Source organism: Apiospora marii (assembly GCF_038362585.1).
Source record: "Apiospora marii strain CBS 49790 chromosome Unknown utg000013l_segment0_segment0, whole genome shotgun sequence".
Lineage (NCBI taxonomy): Eukaryota > Fungi > Ascomycota > Sordariomycetes > Amphisphaeriales > Apiosporaceae > Apiospora > Apiospora marii.
The window spans coordinates 2,222,713-2,235,457 of NW_027117384.1; the positions used below are offsets into that span (position 1 = coordinate 2,222,713).

The following is a 12,745-nucleotide window of genomic DNA, read 5'->3' on the forward strand; positions in this document are numbered from 1 at the left end:
ACGATATGCATATCTAGCTACCTTTGGTTACATGCTTGGTTGCGGTCTGGGTGGTTCCAACAAAATCTTTTGCTGACCCAGAATGGATCCCCAAAGTCCCAGATCCAGATATGGAGGCAGAGAGACCAAATGCCGTCGAATGACGACTCGAGGTTTCCTCCGTCATGCAAATTCCTTATCTCTCAATGTATTATTGATCATGTGGGACGCCTCTCGGGTATCTATCAGCTAAGACCAAACAAACAAGACTCGCAACGAACATCAATGGCAATGGGTGAATGAAAAAAAAGAGGTGCCCCTTCGGTGTGTTTGGCTGTACGTATGTATGTTTGGATCCAGACAAGCTTCAAAATCGTATAACCCCCAACCTTTTACGTACGTACATACGAATACTTGGGGGGACAAACGGGTCATGGGAGTCGCAATTGCCATTGCGGACAACTGTGTTTTTCCCTTCTGGCCTTCTCGGTTGCCCGCGGCGTCAGTGGGAGTGAGACCCGCAGCTAAGAGGACGCGGAACTACGAAGGGCGTTGCTGCAGCAAGTTGGAAAAAATTCCATGGCAGAGTCGGTCGTCGGTGTAAAGTGGAACCTCGCTATAAGACGGAAGGCCTGGTCAGACCTTGGGTCTCCACCGAAAACGGAGGAACCGTTGAATCGAGCATGTAAGCAGAGTCGCATTGCGTCACCGTGGACGGCTACACTCGCCGGTGCTCTGGTCTTTCAAGACGGCTGTGTTCGTCTCCCTTTTCTCTGGCAGTAAGTAGTTGGATAGGACGGGTCTATTATATAGAAGTTACGCTGATGTATATAGAGTTACACACACTCTCTCACTCTATAAAATAGCCCGAACCACTTGCTTGCTCACCGCCATCCCATTTCGAACCCAAACACTGGCCCTCGCAACAAATTCTTAAGCCGCGAACCTGGAGCCTGCCTGCCCACCGAACCTACTAGCTAAATACTCAATGCATCGCGTAGGTTTTCCATGACAGCCGAGACGGGGTGGACCTTCCACTAGCAACGGGCATATCTGTGTGGGTTTTCTGTTTGGCGGAATTGGGACCTTGCATATAAGCCGAGAATATGCGGCTCTTTCCACCTGGCCCCAAACAACAATCGGTTTTGCCTGCTTATCCCAAACAGGGACTCGCGGCCAACAAGTCACGTTGGGGAGCAGAGATCGTGGGCTCCTTATCACAAGGGGCCCGGCTCAGCTGGCCATTGGCTCGACTTGGCTTCGTGCACCCTGTATTGCCAAGATGCATCGATGTTTTTCGACTCTACCGCATTGAGAATCTGCCGAAAGCCGACAGTTGGCATCGCTATCAGCCGAGTATCACGTCGGCCGGATCTCGATGCACCTTTCCTTTCCTGTCAGCAATACATGTTAATACCATGCGCCAGCGTAGCTTCGTGGGGGTACTGCGTCGTAGCAGTCTCGTGCCTTCGGCTCAAGCTGGCGACGTGAATGCAACCCCAGTGCAGCCCCGATGCAAAGCCACGCCCAGCGCAGCGCTCGGGCGAGTGCTGATCCTATATTGGGTTACCTTCAGATGAGAATGTCACTAGGACTCGTATTGTTGCATATAGCTGCTCGTCCAGCAATGGGCGCGGCTTGATGGCCTAGCAATGGATCTTAAGCAGCTCGGTAAGACCCAGTTCGAGAGATTACTGGTGATGATGGCGAAGACCTGAGAATATGAAAGTATGGCTGTTGCTGGTGACTGTGGAGTCGAATATGCTTCCGGCCTCTCTTAAAGCTGCATATTCGCCGAGGGTGACCTGCTAGGACCTCCTCGAAGATGCGCAGCTGAATTCTTGAAGAGGCTTTGCCAGATGTATGCCTCGCTTAGCAGGAGCTCAATGTCTTTTTCTGTCCAATCTTTCGTAGGCAGAGCCTGCAGAAACATCATAATCTCTTGGAAATCCATTTTCAGGAGTTTGGCTGACCACTTCACAAGGAACGCAGCGCAGACGTACAGATGGAACTCGGAGAAACCCTGTTCCTCAGCCTGTTTTCAAGTTAGCGATTGCCTCACGAGGAATGGCCGAATGTCTGTACCAGATATGTATCCCACATGCGAATCGTGTTTCTGACACTGACTTCCCTCATAAGAAGACAGTTCATCCATCGGAAACTGAATTGGATGAACTCCACGTGCTCATTTTCCAGATGCTTCGCAAGATCGCTATCGATCCGTGCGGTGAGATCCCTCAGCGCGGTAACCTGACGTTGGATTCCAGGTTGGGCAACAATGTAATGGTCTTGGATGCCATCAAGCAGTTTTGTCAGACACCAGAATGAGTCTGCCTCAACCGCATCGAGGACTGCCTTTGGCAACTGCCCAGGATCCATGCCGCTTTCGATGTTGCAGTCGGTGATGTAGCTACCCAAGAAGACCTGCCAAAAAGGGGATACCAAGTCGTTGATGCCTTGGACGTAGCCACTTGCCGGATGCCGGATAGCCCAAAGGTATAAGATCCGTTCGAGGGACCGCTGAGTCGCTTCGTATCCATACAACTCGATGTGGGGATTTGTCCGGGGCACGTCAATGCTGATTTGATGCCATACGGCCTCATCTAAGCCCCTGGACCGGCCAGCGGAGGAGGGAGCGTTGCCGCCGCGCTCGAAGGCTTGCCGCACTCCATCCAGATACTCTTTCCTTTTCCTCTCCAAGGTTGCAACACGTCTCTCGCTGCTTGTTGGAAGATAACTAAGCAACAGTTGCCATGTCATGGCACGGACCTCCTCGGGCACCCCACCCCATGCCAAAGCTCTGAGGTCCGTAATGGGTATGGTTGTCGCTTGAAGTAGCTTCTTGAACTTGTTGATCTTGGTGACGCGCGAGTTCATTACGTCAACCTCTTTGGGGGTGGCATTTACTGGGATTGCTGGGTGGTTGATTAGATGTAAAGCATTCGCTGGGTCTTGAGATGAAGTGTTAGCACGCGAAGCCTGTGCGGAGCTGCTGCCAGGCGACCTACCTTTCAGTATGTCTTTGTATTGCGGCCGGAGTATCTTCCCCTCGCTTTTCTTGGGCATCGGATACGTCGTTGACGGTCTCTCGATCGCTATGTCGGCGCTATCGGAATAGCGTCGGGAGTGGCCAAACACATCATCCACGGGTGCATTGTTTCCTTGGGGGGCTGCACTGTCCTGCGCTGCGGCCTTGCGCCTTGATTTCCTCTTCATGTTGGAGAGACTAGGTAACCCAAAGTCGTCTCCATCGTCGTCGTCGTAGCCGTACATGTCTTCTCCTTCAGGATCGTCCGGGTTCCAGTCTTGATTGGTGTTGGAGAGGAAACTAAAGTACGTCTTGAGCGGGGGCGAAGAATGGCTCGATGAATTTCTTCCGGTCGCCGGCGAAGAGACATCACTGAGTCGGGGTTTCTGTGAACTCGATGAGGGAGGCGTTTTCGGTCTCGTGGATGAGTTCGACAAGCTCCTGATTCTTGTTGTCAGCCAGACCATCAACTCAAATACGGGGCCAGGGCGACGGACAGAGAATCGAATTTGAGCATGTCAGCATGGGAGTAGGCGGCGCCGATGACTTTATTGGGGTCTCGGTTGGTGCTGACGTTCCTGCTACCGCTGTTCTTCTTCGGGGCGCTGTCCCGGGAGGGGCGCCAGAAAGGCGAAGCCGAACTGAATTCATACTCAGCGACTGTTCATTAAACCAACGCGAAGGCTAGGATCTTGAGTTTTGGGGGGTGGAAGAGGTGTACATACTCGGACCTGTCTAGAGCCAAGACGAAAAGAGAATATTAGTAATTGGTCCAATCATTTCCTCCATCCCAGTGTCCAAATCGCGTTGCGCGCATGCCTGGAAGGCATCGCAGCTCTCAAAGAAACATACCGACTTGGACCATTTCCTACGTCATTTCACGATCAGCAACCAAGATCACCAAAGCCATGGACAGAAATGGAGGGGCGCAACACTCTTACCTGCTGAGGAGGCGGCTTCTTGCCGCTACCCGAAGAAGAGAACATATTTTGTGGGATTGTGGTTGGAGGGAAGAAGCAGTATCAAATTACATGTTTGGTGTTGTAAAGTGTCTCTTCTCTGGGGTCTGGAGTGTGTCCCTCCCTCTCTGCCCCAAGTCGTTACAACAAGTTCACCGATCGCCTGAGCCAAAGCCGGCCCACTTTGCGCTACGGGATGGATCAATGATGGAGCTTTGACGAGCTGCCCGCCACAATTCAAGTAAGTGCTGGGCCCTCTCGGCCAATCAACGGCCTGCTGTGCCTGGCCTGGCCTACAACAACAACCAGACGGCAGTGCCTAGGCACTTTAATATCAGCCATCATTCGAGATTGCCTTACTCCCCACATGCCCAGACAGCTGCGACAGGAGATGTCATTTGCGGTTGCCTGAGTAATACAGGTATATAGACCCCGGAATTGAGATATGAACTCTTCTTTCAACGCTACTGTTTGTCATTGATGCATTGCGACCAATAGAAGCAGAGTTGTCACGAAGCAAGCAAGGCAGCCGATCCTCGCTTCGAGCGCTTCGAGCCCCGCGTTGATTGCTTACATACCTCAAAGACCACTTTGCTTGCATCGCCTCTTGCACTCCTGAATATGTACTTTAGCATCATTCAGAAATCCTCGAAATCTCGTGAAGCAATAGTTGATTGAGTACTTTATAAGTTTAGAAAAGGCTTCCCTTCTTAGGGGCTGAGAACGGCAATTGATACATTGAACGTAGACGCATTGAGCAGGTAATTTAGAATGCCTTGAGCGATGGACCTCCATCTCCAGTGCCCACTTGCAGCATGTGTTTCGAGCAGTGCTCAATAAGTGGCTGACTTGCTTGATTCAGAGCTGGCTGACCAGTGAATCAGTGACCCAATGGCCCCCCAATGAATGAATGGCCTGTGCCACAACCAGCATCCATCAAAGACCCCACTTCATTACCAAAGTAGAAAAGCACCTTCTGTCTGCCTTCTGGTTCTGGGGGTTTGGGTTGATGCGCGACTGGAACCTCCTGCTCCAGCTGCCGATTCTTTTTTATCTGTATCGGCCTGTCCCATCTTCCATCCCCATTCAACAACATACGTGCGACATCCACAACCACAAGACCCTGCCGGTCTTTTTTCCCTCTAGACTTACCTTTCTTCACAGTGCTCTGGAATCCTTGGGCCCCCAAAGTTCCTCGAGGAAATCCATCTACCAAGCACTGCCTGGCTGTTGTTTACAGCCGTTTTCTGTGCTTCGCCTTTTACCAGCTTCACCTATAGGTGTATCTCATACAACCACACCGCCCATCATGACTGAACCCGAGAACATGGAAGATGATCTCTTCGCTGATCTGTGAGTGCCTCCCTTCCCCCGGACTCCCACTGCAGCCGCGCATTCCGTGCCTGTCCCCGACCATCGCAACTCGATCGCAACCCATTGACCGCGACTGACCACAAACAGCTACGACGATAACGAACCTGCAGCGGCGCCTGCCCCAGCGAAGCAGGAGCAACCAGTGGAACAACCCCCGGCCCCAGCTCCTGCGCAACCCGAACCTCATGTCGAAGAGGAGCCCGCCTACGACCCTAATCAGAATGGTTACAACAACGACGACTACCAACAACAGGCTGAGTACGAAGATGATGATGACGATGATGTCGATTTCAACCTGGGCAACAATCCGCCCAGAGATATGGACACTTCCACACCCATGAGAGAGGAAGCCTCCACTCCGAATTATCATTCGACGCGTGGCCCCAGTGCCAAAGAAGACGGGTAAGTTTGATGCTTTCCTCCATTGCTATTTTGATGTCCCTGCCCGCCTCCCCGCCTCATGATCTCCAAGAGAGAGATTTCTGCCAATGTGGTCGGATTGGTCGTACTCGGCGTAGGTACGCGTGGCTGCTGCTGCCGCGCGGATGGCGATTGCTGTGATGGCCAAGGGCAACATGAGAATTGCTGCTTCAGGACCCTGGGGGGCTCGAATCCAGATAAGATTGGACAAGAAGGAGATAATCCCGGGCTTGTTGGCTTCAATGGGAGGCTTGTCACAGTTGGGTTTCGAATCAGCCCGTGTACCAACCCATCGCCGAGATCACTTCAGCCTGTCCCAAATACCTAGTGTCCATGGCGGTACGCCCTGAGAGACTTTGGAAGAGTTGAGATGCAGGCAGTACAAGCTTGGCCCACAGATTTACTACCTGAGAAGAGGCCACGATATGAACATCATCGACTATAGTCAGTACAAGATCACAGACACTGCCTTCCATAGCCGTTCGTCAAGAGATAGGCTCATAAAGCTAGACGAGACCCTGTCTCTCTCTTTGATGGCTTGTAACAATCAATGGCAGCGAATAGCGCTCGAGGCCATATGCTAGCTTCACGGTAGCGAAATCAGCAAAAACAAAGAATTCCGACAACAATATGGCAACTCCGCTACATAATCTTCCTCCAAGGAATGTTTCTGTGTGTGGTGTGCTCTTCCGAACTCCGTCCCTATGGTTCGGCCACATCATCTACACTTCCTGAAGATCGGCAAACTCTCGGCATCCGAGGTGCTCTCTCGCAAAATCCCAAGGCAGACCTTATTACCATTCCGAGGGAGTTGTATCATGGGCCATTGCGTTCTTCCCGGTCCTGGGGCATGGGAATCTCCTAAGCGGCTGCTCGCATAGACGAAGGCAAACCTAGCGCGATGCTTGGGTCCTCTAATCACATTTCGCAAACCTCATTGGCACACAGCCGAGACAGGCTTCGCATGTTTGCTCAAGTGACAACTGCCTAGCTAGACTGTTGTCCGCCCATGTTTGATTGATCTCACACCACGCTACAGCACAGCAGACCAGCACGCCATTTTATGTTTAGGAGGCCGACTAACAATGTTCTTGCCATAGGAAAATGTTCATTGGTGGACTCAACTGGGAGACCACGGATCGTGAGTTGTTTCTAGGCCCATCGCATAAGTAGCTATTGACTAAACGTCCTTCCAGAGTCCCTTCGTGACTATTTCACCCAGTTTGGTGAGGTGACGGAATGCACCGTCATGAGAGATAGTGCGACCGGCCGATCGCGAGGCTTCGGCTTCCTCACCTTCAAGGATCCCAAGACAGTGAACATTGTTATGGTCAAGGAGCATTTCTTGGATGGGAAGATCGTAAGCCACTTCCGCCCTTAGCCCTGAGCAGCACGCTAATATTAAGCCTAGATTGATCCTAAGCGTGCTATTCCGCGCGACGAACAAGAGAAGACCAGCAAGATCTTTGTCGGTGGTGTCAGCCAAGACACGACAGAATCCGAATTTAAGGACTACTTCGCTCAGTTCGGCCGTGTCGTCGATGCCACCCTGATGATGGACAAGGATACTGGACGACCCAGGGGCTTCGGCTTCGTCACGTTCGAGAGCGAGGCTGGCGTGGACAACTGCCTCAGCGTCCCCTTGGAGATCCACGGCAAGCCCATCGAGGTGAAGAAAGCTCAGCCCCGTGGTAATATGCGTGAGGAAGAGGAGACCTCCCGACGTGGCAAGTTCAGGAAGGGTCCGGAGGAGCAGGCCAGCCCGCAAAACCCGATGGCGAATCAGATGTCTCAAGGTGGCATGACGCCGCAGGTAATGGCGCAGTACATGCAGCGGATGCAGCAGTACATGACCATGATGCAGCAGCAAATGGCCATGAACCGGGGTATGGGCATGGGCATGATGCCTGGCGGTATGAATCCAGCGATGATGCAGCAGATGATGCAGATGCAGATGGCAAACCAGATGGCTCAAGGCGGCGGCGGCAGCCCTAATGCCGCTGGTCAGGCTGGCCAGAACCCCATGGCCGGCATGAATCCCGCTATGATGCAACAGATGCAACAGCAGATGCAGGGCCAGATGAACCAGGGCGGTGCAGGCCAGGGCGGTGGCGAGCAACAGCAGGGATTCAACAACCAGCAGCAGCATCAGCAGCAGTTTGGTGGACGTGGAGGCCGTCGTGGCGGCCGCGGAGGCTACGGGCAGGGCGGAGGTGGCGGATATGGTATGGGAGGCGGCGGCGGCGGTGGCGGTGGACCTGCTGCTGCTGCTGGCGGCGACCCGACGTCGTGGGAAGGTATGTACGACGACGTCCCACAACCGAACTTCAATCAGGGTGGCCGGGGCGGCTTCCGTGGAAACAGGGGCGGCGGTCACCACAGCCCAGGACCTGCTGACCCTAACCACGCACCGCCAGCAAACGCCCCCACTGGCCCCAAGAACGCAGGCCGGCCCGGCGCCAACTACCGTGGCGGCGGCCGAGGAAGTAACCGAGGATTCCACCCCTACCAGCGCTAGCACCGCTAGGAGCAAGGTCTGTCGGCGAAGGAAGACTCGACCAAGCCGGAGAAAGACTCGGCCAAGCCGGGGAAAGACTCGGCCAAACCGAAGGAAGATTCTGCCAAACCGGAGAAAGATTCTGCTAAACCAAAGAAAAAGAAAGGTTCTGCCAAACCGGAAAAATGACCCTTTTCTCTCTCAACCATCTCTTACATACCGTCTGCACCACCGCTTCTTACTGGCGCCTCAAGGGCCAGATCGGAGATTCCACCGCGGCCTTACCTCCAGCTCGAGCAAGCCCCGTTCGAGACTAGCGCAACGCAACGGTTTCCCCCCCCCCGCAGATGGACCAAGAACCATCTGCTTGTATTTTATTATTTTCCCCCTTTCTCGTTGATATTATGACAGCGATGCCGGTTTCTCACTGGACAGTATGCGGTACACCGGCATTGACCCAAAGGATTGGTGGATGGTCAACGCAAACATCACCATCCGACTGCACACACACACTACACGGCTCACCAGGAGGGATTCGATGGGGTTTATTGCAGCTCAGCCCGCCCCCCTTTTTACGCAGTGTTTTCTCATGGATATGCACGCAGACTGCAAAAAGCGGATTGTACATCGCTTTGGTTCTACTAGCATGGATCCGAGAAAGTTGATGACCATCAATCAATATAATTGTACGCTCAAATCGTCTCTGCCTGCCTGATATTGGTTCAATGTGAAACAGGGCCATATATTAAATGCCGTCGTAGCTCAGTGTCTTCCTCTGTCCCGGATTATTATTTTCAGTGTTGCTCCATCCCTCTAATAAGTCGATATCTCTCTATTCATAGCTGGCGAGCCTCATCTTCTGTGGTCCCAGGGAATCTGCTTTTTGCTGTCCTGTCCGTCCTGTAGAGCAATACGCATGCTCATGGAATCTACGTTCACTCATAGGCGTTCGGAGGATACATTGAGCCAACCCACAGCCAGCCGAGCAGCACCAGAGCGATGGCTCCCACCACGCATCGCACGAGGTCGTCAAAGGACAAGACCGGTACACCGCAGACGCAAAGCCAGCTGCTTTCTTCCTCTTCTTCTTCCTCCGAGGGCGATAGTTGCGGCTCTGGTGTGTGAGCGTAGCCCTCTGTTGTGAAGAACGGCAACCTTTCGCCTCTGGAGGGTCGCCGGCTTCCTGAGTAATACGGGTGATAATGATGAGGTCCATGGATATTCCTCTCCGTCTCCTAGATAAGTGGTAGGGTTATTAGTCTGTTTAGCTGCTTTGTTTGGAGTAATTATAAGCATTTACTGAGGGGGGATCAGTCTTACTGGTGAGTCCATGTCAGTCGCTTTATCCTAGTAGGGGTGGTGCTGAATCGTGGGGAGGGGGTAGGGACAGTGCGGTATATAAAACTGAAATGGGGTTCTCCCATTACAATGACAGAAGCGGTTCGATCATTGATGGCGAGCCGTACCGCGCCCGTATTGACATCGCCCGACCCCTTCTTCTTCGATCGGGCAGGAATACTCGAGGTCGGTCCAGCCTTTGTCAGGAAGTTGTCAAGCATGTCTTCACATGAGGCAGTAGGGCTGCATCTCTGAGACGCAGTTATCAGGTGCCCTTCTTCCCGGGCCGGAGCTTCTTGGCTCGGACGATGGCGAAACCCAAAATTGGGGCGGGACTTAGGTTGGTAACAAAAGGAGGGAGCCCCTTCTCGAGTAATGAAAGGACATATGAGCAAAAGAGACCTGGATTACATACCCAATTACATGCCTATGCTGATTCATTCGTCGTCATACGGGGAGCCCCAACTGATGTTACTTTTGACAACTTGAAATACCGCAGAGCAAGGAAACGAAACATCCATTGGATCGGTTTCTCTACTCCCAGCACCGGAGCGGGTAACGTTTCCAGGCATGACCAAACACCAGCGGCTGCCAAACACACCGTAACCGTCATCTGATGCGAAAGGGCCTTTTTCCCATACAAGCAGTTCTGGTCATCCCCCTTTCCCTAGGAATGTAATTTTGAATTTTCTCGACATAACACCAGTGCCGATTTCACGGGATGGCAAATTCACCGCTATAACAGGGCCGATTGGCTGCTACAATGGCCCCTGACCGATTTCGACAGGGTGTTCTGACCGGATCAAGTCATCTTGCTGGTATTAGACGGCGCACATCGCCTTTCGGTAATGTCGCACCGATATGCGTCATGATCGTCGGACCCTCCGACCCGGGTGCTCGTCCCACTGGCGACCGACCCCTGTGCCGTCGGGGCAGGCTCCGAGATTATCGCCGCCCCGCTTGCGGATATTCCCAGCGGTCAAGGAGTGCCGAATCAGTATATATTTACGATGGCCCACCGCTTGAATACACAACTTCGTCCTAAATCTGCTTCTTGGCGCATACTGTTTGGTCAGTCTTGGGGCTCGAGATGGCTTCGCTTCTGCGACTTGCGCCTTTGCTAGGCTTCCTGGGCCACGCAGCAGCGGCGGTGACGGATTGTGCCTCTCTCCGCGGCCACACCTTCTCCAACGGCACCGCAAACGTCGTTCTCGCGACGGACATACCGAAAGGGGCCAATTTCTCCCCCAGCGACGGCTTTTCGACCCAGACCAACAATGACCTCCCCGGCTTCTGCCGCGTGTCTCTCCGCATCCAAACGAGCCTCGAGACCTCCGCCACAGCCGAAGTCTGGCTCCCGGCCCCGGAGACATGGAACGCGCGTCTCCTGACCGTCGGCAACGGCGGCTTCGCCGGCAGCGTCAACTACGCCGACCTCGCGTGGGGCCTGCGCAAGGGCTTCGCCACGACGTCGACCGACACGGGCCACAACTCGAGCAGCGGCGACGCCTCCTGGATGCTGCACCACCCGGAGCGGACCATCGACTGGGCGCACCGGGCCCTGCACCTCACCGTCGTGGCCGCGAAGCAGGTCGTCGCCGCGTATTATCACCCCCCTCCTCAAACTCAAACTGAAGGACAGCAACTCTACTACTCGTACTACGCCGGCTGCTCCACCGGCGGGCGGCAGGGCCTCGCGGCCCTGCAGCGCTACCCGGCCGACTTCGACGGCGTGCTGGTCGGGTCCGCGATCCCGTGGCAGACGCACACGAGCGCTTGGCAGACGTACGCGGCGCTGCTGCAGTACCCGGCGTCGCGGGCCAGCTTCATCCCCGCGGAGCTGTGGGCGGGCCTCGTGGCGCCCGCCGTCCTGGCGCAGTGCGACGCGGTCCTGGACGGCGTGGCCGACGGCGTCGTCATGGATCCCTCCCGCTGCGCGTTCCGGGCCGAGGTACTGCTCTGCGGCCGAAACGGGACAGGAAAGGCGAACAACAGTACCACCACCAACGCCACTGCCAGCTGTCTGACCCAAGCCCAAATCCACAACCTCCAACGCCTCTACCGCCCCTGGCTAGCCCCCACCGACGGCCTTCTCCTCAACCCGGGCCTCCTCCCCGGCGGCGGCGAACCCAGCCTCGCCACGCTCATGAACTCGCCCGAACCCCTCTTCGGCCCCGCCTTCTACCGCCACGCCGTCTACAACGACACCGCCTGGGACTGGCGCGCCCTCTCCGCCGCCGACATCGCCGCCGCCGACGCCGTCAACCCGGGCGGCGCCAACGCGTACGACCCGGATCTGCGGCCCTTCGAGGCGCGCGGGGGCAAGGTGCTGCAGTACCACGGCTATGCGGACGCGCTGATCCCGGCGCTCAACGCGGTGGATTGGTACGACCGGGTCCACGAGTTCTACGCGAACGCAAGCGCGGTCGGTCGCGCGGCGGCGGCGGGCGACGTGGGGGGGTTTTATCGGCTTTTTATGGTTCCTGGGATGGGGCACTGCTCGGGCGGTGCGGGTGCCTGGGTGAGTTCCAATGACTGAATCTCCTCTGTTTACGGATATTTACGTAGTATGCTGACAACTTCCCACCAAAAAGGCCCTAGATGGTGCAGGCCAAGGCGACTTGCCCCTCACCGCGAACGCCTCGTCGCACTCCCTCCTCTACTCCCCTAGTCGACTGGGTCGAGGGCGCCGCAGCTAGGACCAACAACAGCACGGGCTTGATAAAAGCAGTAGGTACACCAGAATCCATCATCGGCACCAAGTTCGTCAACGACACGCCCACCCTCGGCGTCAGCTTTACGCGGCCTATCTGCCGATGGCCGCAGACGGCCGTTTATGATGGCGTAGGTGATGTGAACGATGCGGCGAGCTGGAAGTGTCCTACTGCCGGTATATACTAGAGTTCAGATGCCTGTCGTGACTTTCAGATGGTAGTATATAATAACCTAGATTGTGGCTATTGGTGATGACAGCCCACCCAGGGGTACTGTGGTCAAAATTGCAATGATAGATGCCACTTCGGGACGCGATAAAAGCAGCCCAACTCGGTATTGAAGATTACCCGGGTTTTTCAGAATCCAGGAAGCCATTAGATAATGTCCTGGTTAAGCGCGAACCCCCGATAACCTATATCGATGTCGATCTGAGAC

The 12,745-nt window shown here is 54.7% G+C and overlaps 5 protein-coding genes across 5 annotated transcripts; 3 read left to right on the forward strand and 2 right to left on the reverse strand.

Moving 5' to 3' along the window:
- Positions 1 to 1,756: 1,756 nt before the first annotated feature.
- Positions 1,757 to 3,993, reverse strand: PG985_015819 (RabGAP/TBC; the record flags this gene model as incomplete). Its single annotated transcript, XM_066835585.1, has 5 exons — positions 1,757 to 2,014; positions 2,065 to 3,424; positions 3,487 to 3,667; positions 3,860 to 3,875; positions 3,949 to 3,993. 5 exons carry the CDS (start codon positions 3,991 to 3,993, stop codon positions 1,757 to 1,759), a joined length of 1,860 nt encoding a protein of 619 aa, XP_066676788.1.
- Positions 3,994 to 5,275: 1,282 nt separating this feature from the next.
- Positions 5,276 to 5,746, forward strand: PG985_015820 (uncharacterized protein; the record flags this gene model as incomplete). Its single annotated transcript, XM_066835586.1, has 2 exons — positions 5,276 to 5,319; positions 5,428 to 5,746. The coding sequence occupies 2 exons, from the start codon at positions 5,276 to 5,278 to the stop codon at positions 5,744 to 5,746; spliced, it is 363 nt and encodes a 120-aa protein (XP_066676789.1).
- A 1,263-nt stretch (positions 5,747 to 7,009) lies between these two features.
- On the forward strand, positions 7,010 to 8,278 carry PG985_015821 (uncharacterized protein; the record flags this gene model as incomplete). Its single annotated transcript, XM_066835587.1, has 2 exons — positions 7,010 to 7,120; positions 7,172 to 8,278. The coding sequence occupies 2 exons, from the start codon at positions 7,010 to 7,012 to the stop codon at positions 8,276 to 8,278; spliced, it is 1,218 nt and encodes a 405-aa protein (XP_066676790.1).
- A 914-nt stretch (positions 8,279 to 9,192) lies between these two features.
- Positions 9,193 to 9,816, reverse strand: PG985_015822 (uncharacterized protein; the record flags this gene model as incomplete). The annotated part of the gene is made up of 2 exons (XM_066835588.1): positions 9,193 to 9,492; positions 9,724 to 9,816. The coding sequence occupies 2 exons, from the start codon at positions 9,814 to 9,816 to the stop codon at positions 9,193 to 9,195; spliced, it is 393 nt and encodes a 130-aa protein (XP_066676791.1).
- An 869-nt stretch (positions 9,817 to 10,685) lies between these two features.
- PG985_015823 (ferulic acid Esterase/Feruloyl esterase) lies at positions 10,686 to 12,496 on the forward strand (the record flags this gene model as incomplete). Its single annotated transcript, XM_066835589.1, has 2 exons — positions 10,686 to 12,116; positions 12,197 to 12,496. 2 exons carry the CDS (start codon positions 10,686 to 10,688, stop codon positions 12,494 to 12,496), a joined length of 1,731 nt encoding a protein of 576 aa, XP_066676792.1.
- Between the last annotated feature and the right edge of the window lie 249 nt (positions 12,497 to 12,745).